Raw genomic sequence first — 27,993 nt, forward strand, 5'->3', positions numbered from 1 at the left:
GTGTAGTAAAGTCCAGGGCCAAGTGGAAGTAAAAGATTAATCAGGAGATGGCGAATTCTTCTTTTGCTCAATTTGGAGAGACTGCGACACGAAAGCCTTCAAAAATACGTTTGGTTTTGTGTATTTTAGTTGTGTTTCTGCTTGTCCTGTCTTTAACTTTCATTGCGCTGTATTTAAAAGAAAAATCGAAGGCGAAATCTACAGATGTATCATCTGTCAAACAGAAAACGGTATTGCCTTTTAAAGAGCCAACAAAATCACTAATCAAAGAGACAACGAGACCATCAGTTGACGAGACAACAAAATCACCAGTTACAGAGAAAACTTGCACTAGTTCTTCGTGTCTCATCGCTGCAGGTAGTGAATATTTTTATGATTGCTTCTTTCATTTCGATACGATATTTGCTTTAAGTCACAAATCTTTGTTGAACTTCCGCGGTATGCGGAAATTTTATACTGTTGACGTATCAAATTCACAAAGCGTGGGTTATATTTAAGATCATCTCGATCTTAAATATGTACATGCAGGATGTTAAAATTCTATTGCAATTATACTAAATTATTTGACTATTGATCTGTAGCTCAGTAGAATAGCTATAATGAAACTTCAACATAGTGTGCAAGACCTCGCAACATTTCGAGTTTGTTGGAAAGTTCATATAAATTCGAATCCTAATCGTTTATTCCTTTTAAAAAAATCTTTAAAAAAGTGCGTGTATTATACGACGCATATACCTACATAAAAGTTAGGTTCATCATGAGTGTACCCGTGAGAAGTATATTTGTTTATCGTCGAGTGATTTTTCATATACTATCAACTATAAGATTACTATAGTTATAGGGATATCGCTTTCCTTATGCGCCTTTCTTGCAATGCATCGAAGAAATTACTAGATAGCACTCCATTGCATATTTTCTCACGAATTATGCATCCGCACAGCCACATGCAGGCGAGACATGCGACAAGAATTTGTGAAATTATTCGTTCACAACACAATGCACCGGTTCGCTAGTCACGGGTTATATATAGCGCCTGCTAATTAGCTTTAAATCATAGTTCACTAGCATTCGTCATATTTCTTGCTATAATCAAAGAAATTTGTTTGTTTATATAAGGTCGACCTGGAATTCGCTAGACACGAGATTTATGTAGCCCTTGGCCTTGCCGTTAAAGAATGCGGTTATAGTTAGCATTTTTATGGTGTATAATCGTAAATAATTTTGTATAGACCGAACACAATGACGTTATATTCGCTGATAAAAGTTGCCAATCTCAATCGCTTCATATTCTTCCTTCACTTGGAAGATATATAAACAGTTTTAAATTAGGTTACACCAAATATGAAAGTAAATTAGTTTCTCTTATAGAATAGCGTACGGTTAGTAGCAAACTTAATTATTTGACCAGGTTTTGGTATAATTTATTCAGGTCTCAGACATTAAATATATTCACTGTCTATGACCGGTTTCGACAGGAAATTGATCGTTGTGAAAAGGCCCTATATCGCCATGGCCTATGCAGGCCATACAACTGTATAAACACGTGCACGCTATATTAAACACAACAAAACAACGCGTTTAAAACATGTGAACCTCACAATACTACATAACTGCAATATCGTCCTGATATTGTTTGTGAGTTGTATTTACTATGTTCCTGTTCGGTCGACATAAAAAATAAATGATTTTACTCATCGTTTAAAACAGGAAGCAATTTATGAATTTAACTCTAGCCAAAAACGTTTGAAGAATTATTACATTCCAAGATTTTGCTGGGATTCGATAAAACTCAGATATATTGAAACCCGATAGACAGCATAGATTTAATACTTTTCACATACTTGGTTCCTCATAAATTACGTGTACATATTAAATAGACGCTTGACTATTGACATTGACTTTGGCTTAGTGCTATATTCTCCCGTACAACGCTTGTTTATGAGTTAAGGAACACACAGTTTAAAAGTAAACGTTTTGACACTTCATAATTCATACGGCCAAAAATTGCTAAATAACCTGAATAAATAGTATCACTTTTTTAGCGTTTTTCCCATGAAACTGCGTGAAATCTTACGCCGTTTGCCGAGGTACTTGTGCGATACTTTTAACGGTATACACCGAAACCGAGGTATTTTCACCAGTCTAGTGCCATAACTTGATACACTAAAATTAACCAGATCAGGTTATTAGCTTCTTAGTATCAAATGTGGTATAACAACTGCCTAACTTAGCTTCCTAAGTAACAATGTTTCACGATTCAAAATTTCCGAAAAATTTAATTACCCTCAAAGCACTTTGCCCAGCGTTATATCAGTTTTACACTACAATACGACTGCTACTGATTATAATATATAAACCCTTAGGGAGGGGATGGTGTGCAACCTCCACCTCTATCCCTATACAGGATTTACGCTCCCTCTCCCCCCTTGTGCTGGTTCAAGATGGCGGAAGACGTGGATATGAATACGAGTGCTCATGAATGACACAGTATGAGGTAATACGAAGTGACATGTAATTGGTTAATTTTACTTTATATAATTATGAATTTCACCAAAGAAGCTCGGAATCACTTCGAGCGCGTCTGTGTAGTGAAGCCAGCGGCGACGTGGGATTAAAAGATTAATCAGGAAATGACAGTTCCTTTTGAACAATTTGGTGAGGCAGAGGCTCGAAGGCCTTCAAAAATACGTTTAGTTTTGTGTATTTTGGTTGTTCTTCTCGTTGTCCTGTCTGTAAGTTTCATTGCCCTGTATTTAAAAGAGAAATCGAAAACGAAATCACCTTTTAAGGAGACAACAAAATCACCAGTTCCAGAGAAAACGTGCGCTAGTTCTTCGTGTCTCATCGCTGCAGGTTCGTTGGTATTTTTGTGATCGCTTCTATTCCGATGCTATCTGCTTTAAAGTTACAAATCTATTTGCTTAAAATTACAAAGCTATTCGTGGAATGAGAAAATTCTAGCGTTAAAGTTATGAAATCGCATGTCTGATATCTTGGCTCATTTCAAATCATTCGAATCTCACGTTTCATCTCGTTCGCAGCCAGAAATTTTTTTTTAAGAAATTGGAACTTTTAACGAGGATTTCTTAAGGAGATCGAAAATTAGGGAAGGTAATGATTTGTATCGAAGGCGTGCGAGTTAAATAAACAGGATGTTAAAATTGAATTACAATTAGTTAATTTTCTGACTGCATTCCTCTTCAAAGAAGTCTTTTAAATATAGTTTCCTGAACTTTTCTTAATATAAAGGCTTCTATCATAGTTGTATACGGAAAAAAAATTGTTAATCGGATATATATACCTATTGGGAGAAATCGGCCTGCTACATCGCTTTATCTATATACCCGATGTAGCTATATTATTTTGTTAGTTTGACGTACATTCTGTCCATTGAACTATATGATTATATCAAAACCATTTAACATCAAGGCTGGTCAAGGCTATGTGCGCCATGCATGCGCATTGAAAACAATAATTGCCCCTTCAACAACAATAGCACCTTCTTGCTAGACTAATCACGATCTCAATCTTTGAACTTCCTTGCAATTGCCTTGTTCCAGAATTATCTTTTTGATATTTGTGACGCGCGCCATAACCCTCGACACAGGGCTAAAGACAAAACGAAATCTTGCTATAAGTTTCACAGCCATGGTTAACAATAGTCGGAGGAGACGTATCTAAAGCCATCTTTAAGGGGCAGATTATTTGATGGCAAACACGGAAGATGACAAGGGTCCTGAGATCATCGTTCACACGCATTCGTTTCACTTCATGGTGTCAACAAAGCAATTTGCATATTTATTTCTATACAATGCACCGGATTCTCCAACCACGAAATTTCTGTAGCGCTTATCGATGAGAAGTTGGCGGTGCTTAATGCTATAGTTAGCCATGGCCAGAAATTGCGGACATGGAATATGTAGATTGCCGTAGCAAATTTGCATATCTGTTCAAATATTATTCGTTTGCAGAACTATAAATTATATTGCGCATTCTTAAATTTCGCAAAATTTAAGAAAATCATTGCATCTTTGCAATTTGCCCTGGTTGTTTCTTGTAATTCGTGTCATATTACCGATCCTAAGGTAATATTTTGCTGGTAAAGGTTTATGTCGGCTTTGCATTTTAATTTTATTTCTACGCTATTACGGTTTTCTTTGTATAATTTATGGTATTCAACGTGATAAATGACCAAAACTTTGTTTTGAAAATGCAGGACGAATACTGATAAAACATTTTGAAATACTATGTAAAAATATTAAGATTAACTTGCTCTGCAACGAGCAATTAAGGCAAATTATAATCGACCTACCTACAGGTGTATTTTTAGCGTTTAGTACTGTGCACATTTCAGTTTACTATAAACTCACGAAGCTTTATTTTGACACCATATATGCAAATTTAGGCGGAAGTAGAATGTTAATTACGTCCGAATTTTCTGGCCATGATTTTAATATTTTTATAATTTCAAAACAATCTCCATGTTTGTAGGCTACAAAATGCACCGGATTCTTCATTCTTTAGCCACGAGATTTATTTAGCGCTTACCGTTATAGTTAGTATTTATATGGTGCATGTATATTCTTAAATTCAAGGATAAAGCCAACGCAAAGACGTCATATTAGCTGATAACAGTTTTCAATGATCCTTCTATGTCTTACAGTATAATCACTGATTATGATACTATATACAGAATAAGGTACATTACCCGGCGTATAAGCACTTTACCTGGCGTTATAAAATTAATTTACACTACCAGACTGTTGATTATAAACCCTTGGTTATTTTACTCTTTATATAAATATCACTAAATGCGGTCGGAATCACTTTGAGCGTCTGTGTAGTGGAGTGCAGCCCCGACTTGGAATTAAAAGATTATTCAGGATATGGCGAATTTTCCGTTTAATCAATTTGGTGAGACAGAGACACGAAAGCCTTCGAAAATACGTTTGGTTTTGTGTATTTTAATTGTGTGTCTGCTTGCCGTGTCTGTAACTTTCATAGTGCTATATTTAAAAGAGAGATCGAAGGCAAAAACTTGCACTAACTCTTCGTGTCTCATGGCTACAGGTATGTAAGTATTTTTTAACGGCTTCTTTCATTTTACATGATTTGCTCTAAGCTACAATATATTAGTTTATAGTTAAACAACTATTTGCGGTATGAGGAAATAATTGCGGTATGAGGAAGTAGTTCTGCTAACGTATCAAATTTAGATTAAGATCATCAAGGTGAATTTATCTCGTTCGAGGAACACCAAAAATTCAAATATTAGGATATATATACGCAATTGTATACTGAAGAATTATTAGTTTAAGAAAACTGAGAATTAAGACGACGGTGTGTGGCGAGGGCATGCGAGTAAAATAAAAAGAATGTTAAAATTGAATTTTAATCGCAAATAAAGCTCTGATAGTTAAGAGTTGTTACGTATACATCACGATAATTGGTTCGTCTAATAATCACTGCATGATTAGGCTAGTCTAAACAGCCACAAAAGTGAATTTGTTATTACGACATGCACTATTTTTTGGCTTCGTTAACACGGCAGAAAAATGATGTTTCGTTTATCGCTATACGACGCAACAGGTCTCGGGGGTTAAAGATCTTCACTGTCTTTCATTATCGTACAGAATTTGACCTGTTCAAGTGGAAACTCGGATAACCAGCCATCATTTTATAAAATTTTGTATCTAGTCTAACACTCCTGGAAGTGTAAATTATTGAAGAATGACTAAATTTCAAGAGATTTCTGGAACTGATGATAAAGTTGAATTATAGATCGTATATGAATTTAACTGCTCTGACTTGGTTCGACACAATCATATCAATTATATAATGATGATAGACTCTGAAATTGGTCATTTGCGCGATTATATTTTTGCTGTATAACGGCGGGGCAAGAGATTAGAAACGGACAGCTTAAGACAAAGTTTTCAGACTTTATGAATTATGCGGCAAAATGAATTGCTCGAGCGCTGTATATAGACATGCATGCAGATAAACTTCACAGCAGGGAGATAAACGCTAAAGGTTAATTGAATCGATAGTCATATGTCTAATTTATTTAAGGTTATCTTTTCAAAATTTTGTATATTACAGCACTATATACTTGCCATATATCGCGTTGCATATATAAACACGGCGTATTATACGCACAACAGATAGACACGTGATCATGCATTACATGTGATCCGCACAATAGTATATATAGGCTGCGAATTAACGATATTGCCGGTCTTAATATTTTTGGTTTGCGGTACTTTCCATGTTCAATATCGCTATGTTTTTTTAATTTTAAAATCCGGTGAACTTACGGTTAAAGTATTTTCCCAGCATAAAATGGTCATTGGCACTGCCAAAAGGCAAAAAGTGTCTGTCCACTGAAACGTTCCTTAACTTTCCGTTTAAGTTCACCTAATGAATACCTGCATGGAAGCTTTTCTGGATAGAATATGTACAGTTAATTGTAAATATAGTGGCATAGTGCGTGCTTCTGACTTAATTATAAAAACTTGATTGCACGACACTGCCTCTATAAAGGCTGGTTTTCAACAAGAATTTATATAATGTGAATTACGACGAATTAAGTTATATGAAAACCAGCCTATAGTTTAGTGTCTATTCAAACAATGTTATGTTTAATATCATCACGGACAATCATAATCAATTTAACTTAATAACTAGTTCATCAGGATTTACTCTGGTTTGTCCGCGCTTGAAGAAAAGAAGCCAAGCTCAGGGCAAACTCACATTGAAACCGAATTGACAAGCACTCAAATATGTGAGGACCGCAGGAATAATTCAGCAATTGTCGATAATCATCAAAGAGAAAATGACTGTGCGTCACTGTAATTTTGATATTATCTTAGTGTTAAAGACGTTTGTCTCTGTACGCTGCACATTTCAGTAATATGCTGACTTGCACTTTCGCTTATACATGATCGAAACCTATTATTAGCCTTTCATGCAATATTTCTACTCCAATAAAATTAAATGATAAGTTAGAGGAATATTGAATTGAGATTTCACTTTCGCTTTTGAAATTTTAGATTAGTCAATCTTTTTGGCTAGGTTACCGATCTAGTAGTGTCAATATAAAATATAATGTTCTAGATTAATTGACACTTCTTGAAGTGAGGATTCAAGAAAGGAAAAGAAAAGGCTCTATAAAGGCCTATATCGCCATGGCCTATGCAGGCCATACAACTGTATAAACACGAGAACCTTATATTAAACACAACAAAATAACACGTTTAATACATGTGAACCTCACAATACTATATAATTGCAATATTGTCCTGATATTGTTTGTGAGTTGTATTTTCTATGTTCCTGTTTGATCGACATAAAAATTAATTCATTTTACTCATCGTTTAAAATAGGAAGCAATTTATGAATTTAACTCTAGCCAAGCTCTTTAGCGTGTAAACGTTTAAAGAACTAGTACATTCCAAGATTTTGCTGGGATTCGATAAAATTCAATCATAGATAGACAGCATAAATTTAACACCTTTTATATACTTTGTTCCTCATAAATTATATATATTAAATAGATGCTTGACTATTGCATCGACTTTGGCTAATTGGTGCTATTATATTAATATTCTTTTGTGCAACGCTTGTTGATGAGTTAAGGAACACACAGTTTAGACGTAAACGTTTTGACACTTCATAATTTATAAGGCCAAAAATTTCTGAATAACTTGAGTGAATAGTATCACTTTTTTAACGTTTTTCTGCGAAACTGCGTGAAATCTTACGCCGTTTGCCGAGGTACTTGTGCGATACTTGTTACGGTACAGCGAAACCGGGGTATTTTAACCTGTCTAGTGCCATGAATTAATTGATACACTAACATTGGCGAGAAAAAGTTATGAGCTCTTAGTATCAAATGTGGTATAACAACTGCCTAAATAGACAAAACACTTCTCGACGTTTCAACCTGAGGGCCTTCGTCAGGAGAGTTAGCTTCCTAAGTAACAATGTTTCACAGTTTCAGGTTTGAAATTTCCGAAAAGCACTTTGCCCAGCGTTATATAATAATACGACTGCTGATTATATATAAACCCTTAGGAAGGGGATGGCGTGCCACCTCTACCTCTGAGATGGTGTGAAGTGGCACGTAATTGGCTAATTTCACTCCATATAATTATGAATATCACCAAAGAAGATCGGGGTCACTTCGAGCGTGTCCGCATGTGTAGTGAAGTCAGCAACGACGTGGGATTAATGGATTAATCTGGAAATGGCAGCTCCTTTTGAACAATTTGGTGAGGCAGAGGTTCGGAGGCCTTCAAAAATACTTTTGGTTTTGTGTATTTTGGTTGCGCTTCTGCTTGTCATGTCTGTAACTTTCATTGCGCTGTATTTAAAAGAGAAATCGAAAACGAAATCACCTTTTAAGGAGACAACAAAATCACCAGTTACAGAGAAAACTTGCACTAGTTTTTCATGTCTCATTGCTGCAGGTATATGTGAATATTTTTATGATGGCTTCTTTTATTTCGATATGATTTGCTTTAAGTCGCAAATATATCAGTTTAACTTCCGCGGTATGCGGTAATTGTACTGTTGACGTATCAAATTCACAATGCGTGGCTTATATTTAAGATCACCCCGATCTTATATACATGCAGGATGTTAAAATTCAATTGCAACTATAATAAATTATTTCACTGCATACCGATCTATAATTCAGTAGAATAGCTATAATGAAACTTTAACATAGCGTGCAACATTTCGAGTTAGTGCATGGGAAAGTTTATAAATTCGAATCCTAATCGTTTATTCTTTTAAAAAATCTTTAAAAAGTGCGTGTATTAATTGCACATAAACAAAGAGTTTTTGCATATTTGTATGGATAATTTGCCAATAAGAGGTATACCTACTTAAAAGTTAGGTTCGTCATGAGTGTACCCGTGAGAAGTATATTTGTTTATCGTCACGTCATTTTTCATATATGGATTACTATAGTTGTAGGAATATCGCTTTGAAAAAAAAAGCAAATTGTGGGGCCACGTTTTTGCTAGACTAATGACAAATCATGGACAGGCATGATTTCAAGCTTTCGAATTTTCCTTTTCATATTGCCCTTGTTTAAGGAACATCTTTCTGATCTTTGCGACCGTTTTTTTTAGAGAAAAGATTACACAAAAATCGGAGACCCGAGAACTCTCCCGAAAGGAAATTATTTGATAGCACTCCATTGCACATTTTCTTACGAATTAATGCATTCGCACAGCCACAAGCGAGACATGCGACAAGAAAATGTGAAATTCACAACACAATGCACCGTATTCGGTAGTCACGCGGGCTATATATAGCGCCTGCCTTAGGTCTCAGTCAGTAAATATATTCACTGTCTATGACCGGTTTCGACAGGAAATTGATCGTTGTGAAAAGGCCCTATATCGCCACGGCCTATGCAGGCCATACAACTGTATAAACACGTGCACGCTATATTAAACACAACAAAACAACGCGTTTAATACATTCATGTGAACCTCACAATACTATATAATTGCAATATTGACCAGATATTGCTTGTGAGTTGTATTTTCTATGTGTCTGTTCAGTCGGCATAAAAAATAAATCATTTTACTCATCGTTTAAAATAGAAAGCAATTTATGAATTTAACTCTAGCCAAGCTCTTTAGCGTCTAAACGTTTGAAGAATTAGTACATTCCAAAATTTTGCTGGGATTCCATAAAATTAAATTATATTGAAACCCGATAGAGAGCAGAAATTTAACACTTTTCTTATACTTGTTTCCTCATAAGTAATAGACGCTTGACTATTACTTATCAGTTAAGGAACACGCAGTTTAAAAGTAAACGTTTTGACACTTCATAATTTATACGGCTAAAAATTGCTAAATAACTTGAATAAATAGTATCACTTTTTTATTGCCGAGGTACTTGTGCGAAACTTGTAACCGTACACCGAAACCGGGGTATTTTAACCTGTCTAGTGCTATGAATTGATACACTAAATTTGGCCAGAAAAGGTTATTAGCTTCTTACTATCAAATGTGGTATAACAACGGCTTAAAAAGACTAAACACTTAGCTTCTTAAGTGACAATATTTCACGATTTGAAATTTCCAAAAATCCTCAAAGGACTTTGCCCAGCGCTATAGCTATAAGTCTTACAGTACAATACGACTGCTGATTATATATAAACCCTAAGGGAGGGGATGGTGTGCAACCTCCACCTCTGCCCCTACACAGGATTTACGCTCCCCCTCCCCCCTCGTGCTAGTTCAAGATGGCGGAAGATGAAGATATGAATACGAGTGCTCATGAATGATACAGTATGAGTTGATGTGAAGTGGCTCCTGATTGGCTAAATTTACTCTATATAATTATGAATATCACCAAAGAAGCTCGGAATAACTTTGAGCTCATCTGCGTAGTGAAGTCAGCGGCGACGTTGGATTAAAGGATTGATCAGGAAATGGCAGTTCCTTTTAAAAAATTTGGTGAGGTAGAGGCTCGAAGGCCTTCAAAAATGCGTTTGGTTTTGTGTATTTCGGTTGCGCTTCTGTTTGCTGTGTCTGTAACTTTCATTGCGCTGTATTTGAAAGAGAAATTGAGAACGAAATCACCTTTTGAGGAGACAACACAATCACCAGTTACAGAGAAAACGTGCACTAGTTCTTCGTGTCTCATCGCTGCAGGTTCGTTGGTATTTTTGTGATCGCTTCTCCTATTTCGATGCTATCTGCTTTAAAGTTACAAATCTATTTGCTTAAAATTACAAAGCTATTTGTGGAATGAGTGAATTGTAGCATTGAAGTTATGAAATCGCATGTCTGATATCTTGGCTCCATTCAGATCATTCGAATCTCATGTTTCATCTCGTTCGCAGCGCAAAAAAAGTTTTAGGAAATAGGAACGTTTAACGGGGATTTCTTTAAGCAGATCGAAAATCAGGGAAGGTAATGATGTGTATCGAAGGCGTGCGAGTTAAATAAACAGGATGTTAAAATTGAACTACAATTAGTTAATTTTCTGACTGCACTCCTCTTCAAAGAAGTCTTTTAAATGTATAGTTTCCTCAATATAAAGGCTAGAAACATATTTGTATAGTATAGGGCAAAATTTGTTAATCGGATATACCTACTTAGCAGTTAAGTTTATTATGAGTGTGGCTACTGGGAGAAATATGCCTGCTACATCGCTTTATCTATATATCCGATGTAGCTATTATTGCGTTATTTTGACATTCTGTCCATTCAACTATGTATGATAATATATCAAAACCATTTAATATCAAGGCTGGTCAAATGTGAATTTTCTATGTGCGCCATGCAAGCGCATTGAAAACAATAATTGCTAAGGTCACCTTCTTGCTAGACTAATCACGATTTCTAACTTTTGAACTTCCTTGCAATTGCCTTGTTCCAGAATCATCTTTTTGGTAATTGTGACGCGCGCCAAAACCCTGGACGCAGAGGTAAAGGCAAAATGAAATCTTGCTTATAAGTTTCACAGCCTTGGTTAACAATAGTCGGAGGAGAAGTATCTAAAGCCATCTTTAAGGGGCAGATTATTTCATGGCAAACATGGAATTTTTTATTTGAATTATGGATCCACACAACCATAGGCGAAACAAGTGAAAAAAATGCTCGTTTACACATGTATTAGTCACCGGATTAGCGCTTGCTTTAAGGGAAGATGACAATGGTCCTTAAATCTTCGTTCACACGCATTCGTTTCACTTCGTGGTGTCAACAAAGCAATTTGCATGTTTAATAGTCTATACAATGCACCGGATTCTCCAACCACGAAATTTCTGTAGCGTTTATCGATGAGAAGTTGGCGGTGCTTAATGCTATAGTTAGCATTTTAATATTTTAAATTTATAATTTTAAAACAATTTCCATGTTTATAGGCTACAAAATGCACCGGATTCTTCATTCTTTAGCCACGAGATTTATTTAGCGCTTACCGTTATATAGTTAGTATTTATATGGTGCATGTATATTCTTAAATTCAAGGATAAAGCCAACGCAAAGAAGTCATATTAGCTGATAACAGTTTTCAATCGATCCTTCTATGTCTTACAGTATAATCACTGATTAGGATACTATATACAGAATAAGGTACATTACCCGGCGTATAAGCACTTTACCTGGCGTTATAAATAGGGCGGTGCGCAACTCCCACCAGGTCACTACAGGTTTTGCGCGTCTTCTCGCCTCATGCTGGTTTATGATGCCGGAAGACGTAGATATGAGTGCCAGCGAAGGAAACAGTATAAAGTGTTATGAAGTGGCTCATGATTGGTTATTTTACTCCTTATATTAATATTATTAAATGCGGTCGGAATCACTTTGAGCGTCTGTGTAGTGGAGTGCAGCCCCGACTTGGAACTAAAAGATTATTCAGGATATGGCGAATTTTCCGTTTAATCAATTTGGTGAGACAGAGACACGAAAGCCTTCGAAAATACGTTTGGTTTTGTGTATTATAATTGTGGGTCTGCTTGCCGTGTCTGTAACTTTCATAGCGCTATATTTAAAAGAGAGATCGAAGGCAAAAACTTGCACTAACTCTTCGTGTCTCATGGCTACAGGTATGTAAATATTTTTAATGGCTTCTTCCATTTTACTGACATGATTTGCTCTAAGCTACATTATATCAGTTTATAGTTAAACAACTATTTGCGGTATGAGGAAATAATTGCGGTATGAGGAAGTTGTGCTGCTAACGTATCAAATTTAGATTAAGATCATCAAGGTGAATTTATCTCGTTCGAGAAGCACTAAAAATTCCAATATTAGGATATATATACGCAATTGTAATAAAGAATTATTAGTTTAAGAAAACTGAGAATTAAGACGACGGTGTGTGTCGAAGGCAGGCGAGTGAAATAAAAAGAATGTTAAAATTGAATTTTAATTGGTAATTTATTCTGACTGTCTAAACCTCTGGCATATTCGTATAATTTAGCAATCGAGGTATCTATTTAGAATTTAATTTGGGTGAAATATGCTTGCTTCGTCGCTTCCTCACTTTATTTTATCCATCGTCGAACTTTCCTTTTCATGGCTTTGTTCCAAAAACTCCTTTCTGATATACAGGTTGCGCGTTAACCTATACGTACGGCGCAGGAGTGAAGAACAGAGGCAACTCCTGTTATAATTTTCACAGTTCTACGGTTAAACAATAGTCTGAGGCGTATGCATGTAAAGCCCTCTTTCGAAAGGGAATACTTGATGGCAAAAATATCAATTTTTTGCTGCACTGCCACAGGGCAAACATTCGTCATGAATTTGAGAAAGAAATTTGAATGTTTATGGTGTATAACCGCAAATTCAAGCTTTGTTATACAACACCATAATTAGTTCGTCTAATCATCACTGCATGATTAGGCTACCCTAAATAGCTACAAAAGTGAATTTGTTATGACGAAATGCACTATTTTTTGGCTTCGTTAACACGGCAGAAAAATGATGCTTCGTTAATCGCTAAGATGCAACAGTAGTTTGTTAGGTTTCGTAGCTATATTCATTCAGGTCTCGGACATTAAAGATCTTCACTGTCTTTCATTATTCTACAGAATTTGACCTGTTCAAATGGAAACTCGGATAACCAGGGCCTACTGTATATATCGCCGCCATACAAAAGTAAACACGCCATATTTAGCACAACAGCAATACAAAGCATTGAATGCCCGTGAACCACACGATACCAATTGCTAATCAACGATATTGTCTTGATATTGTTCATATGCATTATTTTTCATGTTCATGTTGTTTTAATTTTTTCTACACTCTACATAAAAGATCAAGTTTAAATCTATCGGCATGCATCTTTTTAAATAGCATGCCATCATTTTTTAAATTTTATATCTAGCTAACACACCTGGAAGTGTAAACTATTGGAGAATTGAATGACTAAATTTCAAGAGATTTTTTCCCTGACTTGGTTCGACACAATTGTATCAATCATAATTATGATAGATTCTGAAATTGTACATTTGCGCGATTATATTTCTCCTGCATAACGGCAGGGCAGGGGATTAGAAACGGACAGTTTAAGACAAAGTTTTGAGACTTTATGAATTATGCGGCAAAAGGAATTGAGCGCTGTATATTATATAGACATGCATGCAGATAAACTTCACAGCAGGGAGATAACGCTAAAGGTTAATTGAATCGATGGTCATCATAATTATGTCTAATTTATTTAAGGTTTTCTTTCCAAAATATTGTATATTACGGCATTATATATACTGCCATATATCGCTATACACATATAAACACGCCGTATTGTACGCATGCGTAAAACAGATAGATCATGCAATACATGTGATCCGCACAATAGTATATATATAGGCCTAGATGCGAATTAACGATATTGCCGGTCTTAATATTTTTGGTTTGCGGTACTTTCCATGTTCACTATCGCTATATTTTTTTTAATAAGTATTTTCCCAGCTTAAAATGGTCATTGGCACTGCCAAAGGCAAAAAGTGTCTGCCCACTGAAACGTTCGATTCCTTAACTTTCCGTTTAAGTTGACCTAATGAATACCTGGAAGCTTTTCTGGATAGAATATATACAGTTAATTGTAAATATAGTGGCATAGTGCGTGCTTCTGACTTAAAAAAACTTGATTGCACGACACTGCCTCTATAAAACTCGTTTTCAACAAGAATTTATATCATGTGAATTACGACGAATTATGTTATATGAAAACCAGCCTAGTTTAGTGTCTATTCAAACAATGTTATGTTTAATATCATCACGGACAATCATAATCAATGTAACTTGGTTTGTCCGCGCTTGTAGAAAAGAAACCAAGATCAGGGCAAACTCACATTGAAACCGAATTGACAAGCACTCAAATATGTGAGAACCGCAGGAATAATTCAGCAATTGTCGATAATCATCAAAGAGAAAATGACTGTGCGTCACTGTAATTTTGATATTATCTTAGTGTCAAAGACGTTTTTCTCTGTACGCTGATACCGACAATGTGCCAATATTTCTCCTGTGGGTTGAAATACCCTTTCTGTTATTTCTTCCGAAAAATGGGTTTCTTCGAATAACACGTGCAGTTTAATCGCTGAAACTAAAGGTATATTTCCGTTACGGGGGCAGAATGAAGATAAAAGACCATATCAGCCTATAAAAACTTAAAGTTTCTTGACACTTTTGAGAGATGTATAACATATTAATACAAATAAGATTTGTCTGCAGAACTCGTTGTATTGTGGCCAGATATTATACATGTTCTGACGAGAAACAACATCTATCAAAAGTGATTGCAAGTGTGCTTAAATTAGGGAATAGGTATAGTTTGCATGTGTTGCGGCATCTATTGCCCACGCATCTATTGTCTTATCGTATGAATAATTATAAAGTGGAATAATGTCACTGGTCAAAAACGTTTGATTGCAGTCGCCAAAGTCATACGTATAGCTGTATGTTATACATCTGGGGATCCATAGAGAGCATAGTACTCACGAGAGTAGCAAAAATTCCAGCTTAACTGTGTTTCAAATTAGCAAACTATGGACAGCAGCTTTCAATTTGAGCCACTTGGAGAGCCTCTAACACGAAAGCCTTCAAAAGTACTATCCATTGTTTTAACGGTTATTCTTATACTGCTGCTTATACTGTCAGTAACATTTATTGTACTGTACGTTACTGAAAAGTCGTCTAACGAAAGGACTAAACCAAAGCCAGATCTATCGTCTTATCAAGAAAGAACCACATCCAACCAAGATACACCGTCTTATCAAGGAAAGACCACATCTAAACCATGTACACCGTCTTATCAAGGGAAAACCACATCCAACCCACATACACCATTTTACCTAGGAAAAACCACAGACAACCCAGATATACCGTCTTTTCAAGGAAAAACCACATCCAACCCAGATACAACATCTGAGCAAGGAAAAACAAATACTAGTTTACCGTCTTGCACTTCGTCGTTCGCACAATTCAGAGATCCAGCATGCAAAATTGCTGTGGGTATGTCATATAGGGCTTGTTTAATCTTTCGATATCTTGTTTTACGTTTACCAGGAATAAGAATTCATGCTTCTTAATATTACGGATAAGCACTGGTTGAAATGATACACAATAAACCCTTCAGGGGGGGAGGGGTAGAGTTGTGCATATCTGTGCAAAATTTATTGTTATTTGTACTTATTTAAGACGTATCTGCCAAAACATGTTTACAGTCATAAATTATGTCAAAAACTATATGTTTACATGCAGTGCCGCACACCTTTTATAGTTACAACAACGTGCTTTCGACGTGCATTTTTAGGTACGTTAAATGCGAAAATCATAGAATTATATAACATAAAAATGATAAATTTCAATTGAAGACTTAAAAATGCAATAGAGACACTATATAATATAATTACAGGATATGTAACAAAAATAGAGAATTCACTTTTGCCAATAACGCACGTAAATATTTTTAACACAAATAGCTACAGCAATGTCCTACGCAATGCGTTACACTCTTTTAAACGGAATTATTTTTTATAATAGCCTCAGCGCTCACCTACAGACACTGCACCTAAGTGCTTTGCGTGGATTTCCTGTGCGTGGCAAAGGGTTTGAAATAAAAAAGGGTCTGAAATTAAAGCAAAGTGTCTGATAGTAATTATAATCCAGCTTTTGTTTTGATCGGGAAATGCATATATACTTGTATCTGCTCGTAAACGATCTCTCTTTTGTATATTTCGCTGTCTAATTTTTATACTATCATAACTATATACATATTATATAGATACTAAATTATTATAGCTATATATATAGCGGTCTTTTTTAACCCATCGAGTATAAAGAGTTCTTTCTACCGTTTCAGCTTAAGTGTCTTTGTATTGCCTATTGCAATCTAAATCGACATAGCTAATTGGTGAAAGAATGTACCGAATTTTGAATTCGCACGGAGAATATCCTTCCTTGCATTGCATATAAAATCTGGTGTTTGTTGTGTGAGTCGACATGCACTGACAACTGATTAAGAAAAACAATATCATAGGTATTTGAGACACTTCACGGGTTATTTTACAAAAGCATTGAAGTTGTGAAACGTGACAGAAATTGCTCGGAACACGACAGCATGGCGAACATTGATTTTAGCCGTATGGGTGAACCTGCAACCCGCAAGCGATCTAGAACACGTATAGCTTTAGTTGTAATATTCATTTTGCTACTCGGCTTGTCTGGGACATTCATTACGCTGTATCTCATAGAAAAAAACTCGTGTACCTCTTCAGCTTCTAAGAGTATTATTGCTGCTGGTACGTACGTTCGGAATTATTCCGTCATTATTATTATGTCATCTCGATTTTTTAGCAAATTCGGCTCATTATACATGCATTTTATTATACATGTATACATTTCAGTAATATACGATGCTGGTAGGATTATATATATGGGTGAAGTGAGACCGAAATTGCGGCCGGTTGGTGTAAATATGCTGACTTGCACTTTCGTTTATACATGATTGAAACCTATTACTAGCCTTTCATGCAATATTGCTACTCCAATAAAATTAAATAAGTTAGAGGAATACTGAATTGAGATTTCACTTTCGCTTTTGAAATTTTAGATTAGTCAATCTTTTTGGCTAGGTTACCGATCTAGTAGTGTCAATGTAAAATATAATGTTCCAGATTTGGCACATCTTGAAGTTAGGATTCAAGAAAAGAAAAAGAATAAATGATCTATATAAATGATATATATCGTCTACAATTATTTAAAGTGCGACAGTCCAAACAAGCAGGAAGTTAACATATAGTGAAAGAATTTGTTTTTAGAGGCAACACTTTATCATCCCACGCATATGCTTAACAATCTCAGTCTCTGTGTGCTTTTTAATCCCCACTGATAGAAAGACTAATATTATTGCAGCCATGTTTGTTTTACTTTTTGAGTTGAGGTTGCCCCCTACAGTTCATAAAGTTCATTAGGCGAGGAATATTTGCGACTTTAGATCAGACACGCGTGGAATATATTCACAACTCGACAACAAACGGCTTGCCTTTGTGATTAAATATCCACCAGAAAATATCCGTTTCCCTATTACATTCACAAATATTTTAAATTTAAACAGCACTTATGCTGTTGATCATTTTCTAGGCTTTCTTTTGCTGTGTTTCTAAATTCTTCGGTTTATGAATCTTATCCACTTAAATATAACTGCGGCATAAATATTTGTTGATGAGTCAAATAGTCCTGGCATGTTCTCTGCTTATAAGTATAACAAAGCAACGCTTCAAAAGAGGAAATTTTAAAGAAAGACAATGCTTTTATGCATATTCTCGTGTCCTGACGCGCAAGAAATGTTGGTTAGTTCGTTATAGGACCAGGAGGTATAATCTTTGAACGAGAAGAGAAAAACATATAGTGTGTACATTAACAGCAAATTGTAATTTTTTTCAGGAATCTTGAACAAACTTGATCAGTCCACGGAGCCATGCGATGATTTCTATCAGTACAGTTGTGGAGGCTTTTTGAACAAGACTGATATTCCTGAAAATGAAGAGTATATGATAAGTTCGTTTACCAAAACGAACGATTTCGTTCAAAATGCCCTAAAAGAAATATTGCAAAATAAAGAAACAAAGTCACGTCATACACCGGTAACTTGTGCTGCAATTAATTATTTACGTCCGTTTTTTTTAACAAAAAATCTAAGTTTCAGAGTTCTACCAAGAAAAAAAATCAGAGAATTATACCAAGTAAAAAAACTAATTTTGAAATTACTGAATCTTAGTTTATTCATGAAAAAAGGGTGCATGGCTTTCAGGTATTTTAGAAGGAAATAAAGAAATTTCATCCTCAATGAATAAAACGTAACTAAATCAGATTTTCATAAATTTTTATTATTGTACCTTTTAGTTATTTTCGATCATATGTGTACGAGTGTAATGCCTCAACCATACACTTGCTATACGATCTTTCATCAATATATGCATGGCTTTACTTTACATGACTGCGTATTTTATGTTATCAAAGTGCGATTAGTTTATAATTGTGATTTTGATAAAAATCGATTAATTTTGAATCAATAATGAGGTCCATGAGCTACTTCATTCGTCAATGATCACCGAATAATAATGGCAGAGAAATAAACTGTCTTTTGCATAAATCAGGTTAATTATATAAAAACGATCAAACCATGCAGGCCTGGAATTGTAGAAAGGTGGCCGAAGTTGTTTGTACACGTGTTTCCTGGGCGAGCCACTGTGCATGCATGTAACAAACAGAAACCGCTCTGGTTAATCATTGAAGAAGAAAATTTCAAAATTACTGGATAAAATAAGCGCTAGTTTTCAATCTCAAAAGCTTTAACGTGCCTCAGGCTAATCCTCTAGAAATCGCACTTAATCATGGTCGTCGCTAGGCCGCTTAATCGGGGAGGAAATTCTTTATACTCGTAAATTCATGCTTACATATCTTCAAATAATTATGCTACCACTTAATAGTTACAAATCTGTTTTAGAATTCGGCCATCTACAAAGCCTTCACGTATTACCAGTCGTGTATGGACGACACTGAGATTACAAGTGCAGGGAAAAAACCACTTCTCGATGTGATACAAAAATTCGGCTCTTGGAGTATCACCAATAACAACTGGAATGAGTACTATTGGAAACTGGAGACAATTCTCGCAAAAACAACGGCTTATCTAAATGCTAATACATTTCTGTCTTTAAGTACAATGTCATCCTACTTCGACAACACCAAAACGTACCTCACGGTAAGAGAGATAAACGTATTGCTGCTTTTGAACGATGTAAAATTGCAAACTACATGTTTTTGGACATGCTTTCAAAAACGTGGCCCGGCCCTATAACCATATTTCTTATTGTTTTTGTCATCAATAATTGTGATTATGCTTATTTTTGCGTTCTAAAATGCAATATCGTTATAGATTAGCGGCGGAATTTCTGGTTATCACGAAAGAGATCTTGACCGACCGTCGAAATCAATACCATCAAAACAGAACTTGAATATTAAGGTATGTCCTTGTTACAAAGGCCCGGCTAGTGTGAGTAATATAACTACGTCAACAGTTATAACTTGCTTTGTGAATTTGAAAATATGCCCTGTAATTTATCCTGACAGTTCTGACCTTCTCGGAATCCACCACCACCCTTACAGGTTGGTGACCAAAATGGCCGGTTGGAAAAAACAAACTTTTAAAATAAAATAGGAATACCGTATACGTATACTGGCCTAGAAATTGATCTTCTAGTCCTATAATAATAATACCTTGTAGTAAATTGTAAAAAATTGATCTGCTGATAAAAAGTAAGAAATTGATCAGCTAGTCCTATAATAATGATACCACGCAATTAATCTACTTTTTTACATTTATTTTTCAGTATTTTGATATTTACAAACCTCGCTACAAAAAATTTATGTCGGCCATTTTCCAACTTCTTGTGGCTCAAAACGAAGCAGGAACTCAAAATGCGAATATAGATATAAGCAAAGAAGTGGATGACATTATCAACATGGAACGTGAATTCCTGGAGGTAAGGATGTTTCTTTTTTATATTGACCACGTAAGTTCAAAATTTTTTCGCCTTCGGCATTTAGCGATCTCAGGGTATACCTGTTTAGATGAAAGGCAGTAGAAGGCATTATATACTACTTGATGACAGGCCAGACATGCAGAGTTGATATATAAAGGTGCAAAAGTTATGCACCTTTGTTAGCTTAAATCAGCTATTGCACATGCTAGTTTATACACGGTGTCCCAAAAAAAATGCCGTTAACCTTTAAAGCGCAATTGCTAAATGACAACGTGATTGAATTAACAGAGAAATTGGTCTCGTTAGTTAAAGCCAGGTGATATTTGTGTTTTTAAATTCTTCAAGTGCCTATATCACTCGTGGAATCTTTATGCATTTGAAAAGAATGTAAAAAGTTAGTTAATATATTAAAAATGTTTCTTGATTTAGTGCAATAACTTTGAAGATACTAGCTACGTGCAGTTCCTGAGTCCCAGGCTGCTGTAAACAATGGACAGTTTTAAATTGAATAGCCGTGTTTAAACCCAGGAGGTTGGGACTCAGGAACCGCAGGTAGTTTAGAGGCTTGTATCTTCGAAATTAATGCACTAAATCAAAAAAACGTTTTTTAATATATTACCTAACTTTTTACGCTCTTTTCAAATGTATAAAGATCCCACGAGTGATATAGGCACTTTAAGAATTTTGGGCAAGAAATCTACATTTGCAAGATAGATTCCAGTAGACCGGTGAAAAACACACCATAAAAGAACATTTTTTATGTTCCACGGGTATCCAGAAACCAAAAACAAACTCATGTTTGTCCTTATTAATACTGCGAAACTGTTTGGCAAAAAACAGTACTTCAAAACAGAAAGTCTGAATTGGCAATTGCGTTTTTTTGGGACACCCTATGTCGCTGAAGAGACACCGTGAGTCAAAAAACGACACAACAGGTCTATTATCATGCTTGCACTTATCAGATCTAGGTGTTAAGATGATATACATGGCTGTTGCTTCAATATTTTTAGGTGGTGGAATATCTAAACCCGCGTGACATTCCGACACTCAAGACAGAGATTAAATATATGAGTATTAGTGAGTTGAATGCATTAACATCATACAAGGTAAGTCATGCACTGTTGTATTTGTAACTTACCAATCTTCATTTTATTTTGTTATCATCATGCAACTCTATATGCCTGAGATCAGAGCATTGCACCTTAATTGCAAAGGTCCAGGTGTATGTTTTACTTCTATACATCAATGCCAACGAATCAAAGAGTCTTAAAATCATGTTTTGAGCGATAAAAATATTGCTGTATAAAATTTCACTTAAAGTAAGTCAAAGAAGTAAACAAAATTTATATTACGTGAAGTTGATTTCTCTAACTTACCACCTCCAGTTTGATTGGGATGCGTATTTTACGGAAGCTTTACGTGGAACTGGTCACTCCGTTTCATATTGGCAACAGTTGATGGTAATAAAACCTGATAACATCAAAAAAGTGATCAACTGGCTCACAGGAAAGCCTAAAAGGTGAGCATACTTTGGACCACAGTAATAAAACTTATTGCAAACCAAGCTAAATTTGATTTTGAATAGATTGTTAGCGAACGAAATAATCTGGAACCTTATTCGTGGTTTGGTCTATAACCTGCCAAAACCGTTCAGAGACGCACAAGAAAAGTATTTCCAACTAAGGACACCCACCCCAAGATGGAAGACATGCAACGCTCTAACAGACGCTACTTTCCTGTATGTTACAACACTACTATATGCTAACAAACATCTGTCCGAGGATGCCATAAAAACGGTAAGATTCGATATAGTCTTATCTAATTTCACCGAAAAGGTGTTTTTGAGAGAAAACATATAATTACTAATACATGTATATTATATGTATGCAAGAAAATTAGATCAGGGTAGCTGTCTGCTGATACTGAGAATATGTAAATCAGTGCAAGTTGGTTTTAGAATAATGCAATATGCAAAAAAAACTCTTGAAGTGGTAACTGAAAATTTCAACTCTCCTGTATATATTGCCTGAAGAATGTCTTGCCATTTTCGGAATAATACTGAGTACCACCAATGAAAGAAGAAATGGTCAATTTCATCAATAGCTAATTTCACAGTGCCATAATTCATGGTCGTTGGGTGAGACAGTTTCCCACGAATACGGCACACTATATAGGCTCTCTTAATGATAAAGCTTGAAAATTTTCACAGGCTGGAGAAATGTTTACGGAAATAAAAAATGAATTCGTCAATGGCTTGGACGAGCAAACCTGGATGGACTATGAAACCAAGAGTCAAGCTCGTCTTAAGGTAATCTTAACGCTGATGCCTATAGGGTATAAGGTTGCATGGCAATTGCAAACCCAAGAATCAGTCATTATCAGTGTTTGACTTTTTTTTAACTAGTATCTCGTTTGAAACTAATGGGCAATTAACGGTAAAATAGCAAATAATTTATTCTTTAACGGAAGTTGTTAATACTTATTTATGCATTTTGTCTGGGTACTGAAAATGTAAACAAATTTTCTGATTGCATGGTCTATAACGAAATTCCTGGCCTCCCTAAACGATTAAACAAACCGGATTTTAAATTTGTTCTTCAACTATCATACACCCTGCATACATACAATGGTTCTATCTGAGGTGGAAGTTTTTTGCGTTTATAGCTGAATAAAATGCGGGATTTGATTGGATTTCCTGCGGTCATTAAGGAACCTGGAGTGTTGGACAGGGCGTACGAAGACGTAAGTACATAGGGGGTAAATAAACGAAACACTTCTCGAGGTTTCGACCTGAAAGCCTTCGTCAGGAGAGTTAACAATACAATAGCAATTTTTCCCATAGTCACTACCCCCTGGAATTCAGCTTTTCGCTTTTGCAGGTTAATATGATAACCCTCCCCTCCGCATTTTCAAAAAACCTCCTGCTAGGAAACGAGATGGTATGATTCTGCCATCTTGCGCGAGAAATATTTTTTTGTTAAAGCGATTTCAAGAAAAATTCATGAGTATATAGAGACCTGCGACCAATAGGAATGCTTGCAACAAATTAATTAGGTCGGACTGAAAAGTTTAATTTATGAATTATTGATCAGGACTCTTAATATTACCGATGAGAGGGGATGTCACCTGGCGTATATGTTGAGATAACGGATATTATATTTAATTCTAGAATGATGAACTAAAAATCGAAAATTTTTGATGCACTCGTTGTGAGGGATCGTTTTCATTACGCACTCGTTCGCTACGCCCATGCACTCGTTCGTTTTGCGATCCTTCACAACGGTGGCGGATCTAGGGGTAGTCAGAATAATTTACTTCACCTTAAAAACGTAATTGGTAGATTTTGATTTAAAAATATTATTTTGTAATTCATAAAGATAGCGTTGTTATTATAGGGTGTTTTCAATTTAAAATTTAGCTGTGTAATTTTTTTCCACTGCCTCTAAGATCCGCCACTGCTTCACAACTCGTGCATAGAATTCGTACGCACTCGCCAACCATGAAGTAATCTGTGTTTTTATTGCTAAAAAGCTGTTCGCTCATGTGTAACTATCACCACGTTATATTGTTACATGACAATCCACAGTGAAGAGTGGTATCCAAGTTGCATTGATTTGTTTCAGATTCAAGTTTATGAATCCAAGCTCTTAGAGAACTGGCAAGATATTCTCCGAAAATTCTATCTTATAAAGATGAAAGGATTCTATAAACGAAACCTGGAGGATTTTGAAAAGTGCGGTGAATGAAAAAAGTGACATTTTTTTACGAGGTTTTACAATTTTGCTCGAAATCTCATATTTTCTTTTGCAGGTCATCTCTTGCATACCTCGCAATAAATGCATACTATAATCCTCAAGCAAATGGAATGAGTAAGTCGAAGGTTTCTCCGATCCAAAGTAGCTATATCATGATTAATCACATACAGGATTATTTGGTCGCTACAAACGTTTGCAGAATTCTTCATTTGCATTGGGAAATTGATAATTGATTTTTTTTTAACCTGATCTTTTGCAACATAAAATTAGCTTTCATGATACGTTATAATCTTTACTTTCCGAAGATCGTTCTTATTATATTATCTGTGTTTTATAGCTATTCTGGCAGGAATATTGAACGAACCTTTTTACAAGCACGACAGATTAAAGTAAGCGTTTGTGGGTTTGTCTTAAGTTTGCCTTTTTCCTTTATGCGAGCGATGCTGTTGGTTTTTTTAGGGCAATGAATTACGGCGCTCTTGGTATGGTCGTAGGTCACGAAATCACCCATGGTTTTGACAAGACAGGTAATATAATACAAAGTTATTATTAAGTCTAATATCAAATATTATGGCACAAGGAGGGTCAAGAAAGTCGTAGGATTTATAATAATAAAACATTACAATTCATATAGAATAATAATACACGTGGTGTTTGCACGAATTGATGATTTTGACCCAGAAGGGGAAGCCATTGTGAGCAACCATGATGTGATGAACTTTGAGATAAAAAAGTTACATGATCAAAATTGAGGTTTCTAAGTGCCGAGAATGATTGAATTTATTCCGTCTATACTTTGGAAAATTTACTACCACCTACGGATTTCACCCCGTTTTTCATGTTATGGTTTCGCTAAGTTGCCAATTCTTTAACTGCAACCACGGCGTTATACACAGGTAGCGAATTTGACGAGAAGGGAAATGTTCGCCAATGGTGGAGTACAAAGTCGCACGAAAATTTTGTAAAACGATCGGCATGTTTGATAAACGAGTACAGCAAAATTAACATGTTTGGCTATCAGGTTAGTGTGAAGGTTTTGACTATTCAAATAGGAAGTTCGCACGTTGTCAATTAGTATAAGTGACCACAAGATCTGTGACGTCAACTTGGCAAAACGCGAGTCGAAACGTTCGTTTGAACCATAACCTAACGTTAGCCAGTTACCTTTATATCTACCTTTATTTTTCAACGTTCACAACTTAGACTAAATTAAATTGCTTCCTTTCCTAAAACTTATCATTCAGTAATAATGCGCACGGTGATATTTTTAGGTTAACGGCACTAGGACATTATCCGAGAACATTGCTGATAACGGAGGTTTGAAATATGCTTATCGGGTAAGTAAGTTACCATTATTAATTCCTGTCGTCTGTGTAATTCATCCGACTCTCGTAATAAATATAAGTAATATTGTTATTGAAAGTAATACAAATTTTTTGATAGGCGTATCAAAACTGGCGGAGAACAAATGGGGCAGAAAAGAAATTGCCCGGACTTTCATTTACCAACGATCAACTTTTCTTCATCAGCCTCGCTCAGGTATTTAAGCCTATAGCTTCCATCGTCGTGATTATCGAAAACAGGTCATTTTCCTCAACGTAAATAGTCTTTATAAAATATGTGGCCTCTTTTACTTTGGTAATCTAAATCGGTCATTTTTCGGTTGCACACGTACCTAGACCAGCGAGGGCTAGTTTTGACAGTACCATTGAGTAGGTGAAGTACAAAGGCTTTAGATTTTTTGCAGTTGAAAAACTAAGCTATACTAACTGGAGAAAAATTCGAAGATCCCAACTATGGTTTATATGTCTTCTGCCTGAAATGTAGTTTGTAGAAATGTAGTAAGATTGTTATATTTCTTCCTCGTGCAGACATGGTGCACAAAGTACAGGAAAGAGAAGGTTAAAGATTTAATGGACTTGGATGTGCATTCTTTGAATCCTGTCAGGTAGGCAAAGAGGACAAAGTATATAGACATGTTCTTTTTTATTTAAGCTTAGATTATATTTTTTCACTTTATTTTTAAGAGAATTTTGACCGGTGCTGTAGAACTAAATTTACCAGATGGTGGGGCTCTTAACGAGAATGCAACTGTGGTGACGTCATTGACGTCACAAAAATATATCGACTCGTATAGGTCCTAACCATATTTCGTCCTTCAATATAAAATATTAGTTGGCTGGCTGCGCCAATCAAAATAGCTTCACAAGACTGCATGTAACAGGAAGTACTCAGCTAAATTTGAGCGTAGCTAAGATGAACATAGGAGCATAAAGAGATTTTGATTTATTAAGGATGTCATTTTGATTTTTTCATTCCACTAAATAAAAAAGTAGCTATGCATGTTTTCTTTTGTATATTTTTCTCAATCAATTAATAATTTCCTAAAGTAGAAGAGCGGCTCCCAGAGATCTAAGAAGGGGGGGGGGGGAGTTCCCAAGCGCCTCCCTCTTCTACAGTACTGATTTTGACTATAAAGATAGTTTCCGCTATGTGTAAATTGTTTAAAGCCCGTGTTTGTGTATATTTTGCAGTGTGTCGATTTATATAACAAGTGCTTATACTTAACGTTTTTACCATTTGAATTTCAGAGTCCGAGTTCCACTGCACAACTTCCCTGAATTCAGTAAAGCGTTTGGATGTCCTGCTCGAAAGAATACTTGCACGGTTTGGTAGTTAGTTGCCTATCATAACAGAAAATGAGCGGTCTCTGACTGAGCCCTAAAAGCGAACGAAAAAAATATATATATCATGATTGAATATTCAATAAATATTTTATAATATTTTAGGATTCACGATTCATCGATTATCACGATTAGCCAATGGACCTTTTGTGTAATAGACAAGCTTACGATCCAGGTAACAAGGAAATAAATCACCACAGCTAAAACGAGCATACCGAAATTTGTATAATTGCCAAGTTTGGCCACATGCACAAACTGTCAAGTATTACGGAAAACATGGCCATGCAAAGTAGCCAATTTTGAATACTTTTTTACTACGGCCGTAAGTTAAACTAATATAGTTACAGACGAAGATCGTGGTAAACAGGTACACAAAATTGCCAACTTTGCATAACTATATTTTCTGTACTTTACAATGTTTTGCGGCCAAACTTGGTAATTTTACTAAATTTAGTATGCACTTTTCGGAAATTCCTTTTTAGTGCCTAAATCGAAAGTTAGTCTATTATGCAAAAGGTCCATTTTGCCCATATTCTTACATAAAAGTTAATCGCCTTTTCTTACAATCAGTTAATATGAATATTGTTCAAGTGCATGTATCATGGCTTAGCAATGGCAATTCAGTTTGTTTTGTGGTACTTTTTTGGTACTAGGATAATTAAAAAAACTAGCATACGTTTTAGTATAATTAATGATACTACATTTTTTACTTAGTTTGTAGTTCAAATATTCACATCAAGTTGCATTAATTGATGATAACGATATACATGATATAAATAGTTTCTTACAATATTTAATTTTCTTACAATAATTTCTTACAATTTTATAATTTATCGTGTGTTGTAATAGCTATTTCGGCTGTGAGCCGATTTGATATAGCATGTTTTAAAACAAGTCTTTCACAATCTTTTGTTTCTCCGTTTTCTATATATAATTATATTCGTGTTGAAATACCTATACCTACAGTTACAGGATACTTATGTGCAAAAATTTTAATTTTGTCAAATTCAGGCCCGTTGTTCGT

The 27,993-nt window shown here is 35.4% G+C and overlaps 1 protein-coding gene across 5 annotated transcripts; it reads left to right on the forward strand.

Moving 5' to 3' along the window:
* LOC114532929 (endothelin-converting enzyme homolog) lies at positions 1-27,925 on the forward strand. Of its 5 annotated transcripts, XM_028554516.1 has the most exons (20): positions 1-256; positions 305-357; positions 18,429-18,628; positions 19,492-19,749; positions 19,924-20,010; positions 20,378-20,530; positions 21,541-21,636; positions 21,916-22,049; positions 22,116-22,326; positions 22,740-22,838; positions 23,195-23,272; positions 24,154-24,263; positions 24,341-24,399; positions 24,623-24,674; positions 24,745-24,812; positions 25,182-25,306; positions 25,557-25,622; positions 25,729-25,824; positions 26,157-26,233; positions 26,877-27,924. In XM_028554516.1, exons 1-20 carry the CDS (start codon positions 48-50, stop codon positions 26,959-26,961), a joined length of 2,316 nt encoding a protein of 771 aa, XP_028410317.1. In that variant the 5' UTR covers positions 1-47; the 3' UTR covers positions 26,962-27,924. The 5 variants fall into 5 exon arrangements, with proteins under 5 accessions (XP_028410317.1, XP_028410316.1, XP_028410318.1 ...); XM_028554515.1 differs by having other exon boundaries at positions 1-357; positions 26,877-27,925; XM_028554517.1 differs by lacking the exons at positions 1-256; positions 305-357 and adding an exon at positions 2,562-2,853.
* Positions 27,926-27,993: the final 68 nt, after the last annotated feature.

This window comes from Dendronephthya gigantea, unplaced genomic scaffold, assembly GCF_004324835.1.
Source record: "Dendronephthya gigantea isolate DGI-Jeju-01 unplaced genomic scaffold, DenGig_1.0 000082F, whole genome shotgun sequence".
Classification (NCBI taxonomy): Eukaryota; Metazoa; Cnidaria; class Anthozoa; order Malacalcyonacea; family Nephtheidae; genus Dendronephthya; species Dendronephthya gigantea.

Bases quoted from the DNA above. Each gene is read 5' to 3' on its own strand.
- LOC114532929 (XM_028554515.1), top strand. From the start codon at position 48: ATGGCGAATTCTTCTTTTGCTCAATTTGGAGAGACTGCGACACGAAAG. The intron at 18,629-19,491 runs GTAACTTGTGCT...AATCTGTTTTAG, and splicing joins CAAAGTCACGTCATACACCG to AATTCGGCCATCTACAAAGC. The intron at 25,825-26,156 runs GTATTTAAGCCT...TTCCTCGTGCAG, and splicing joins TCTTCATCAGCCTCGCTCAG to ACATGGTGCACAAAGTACAG.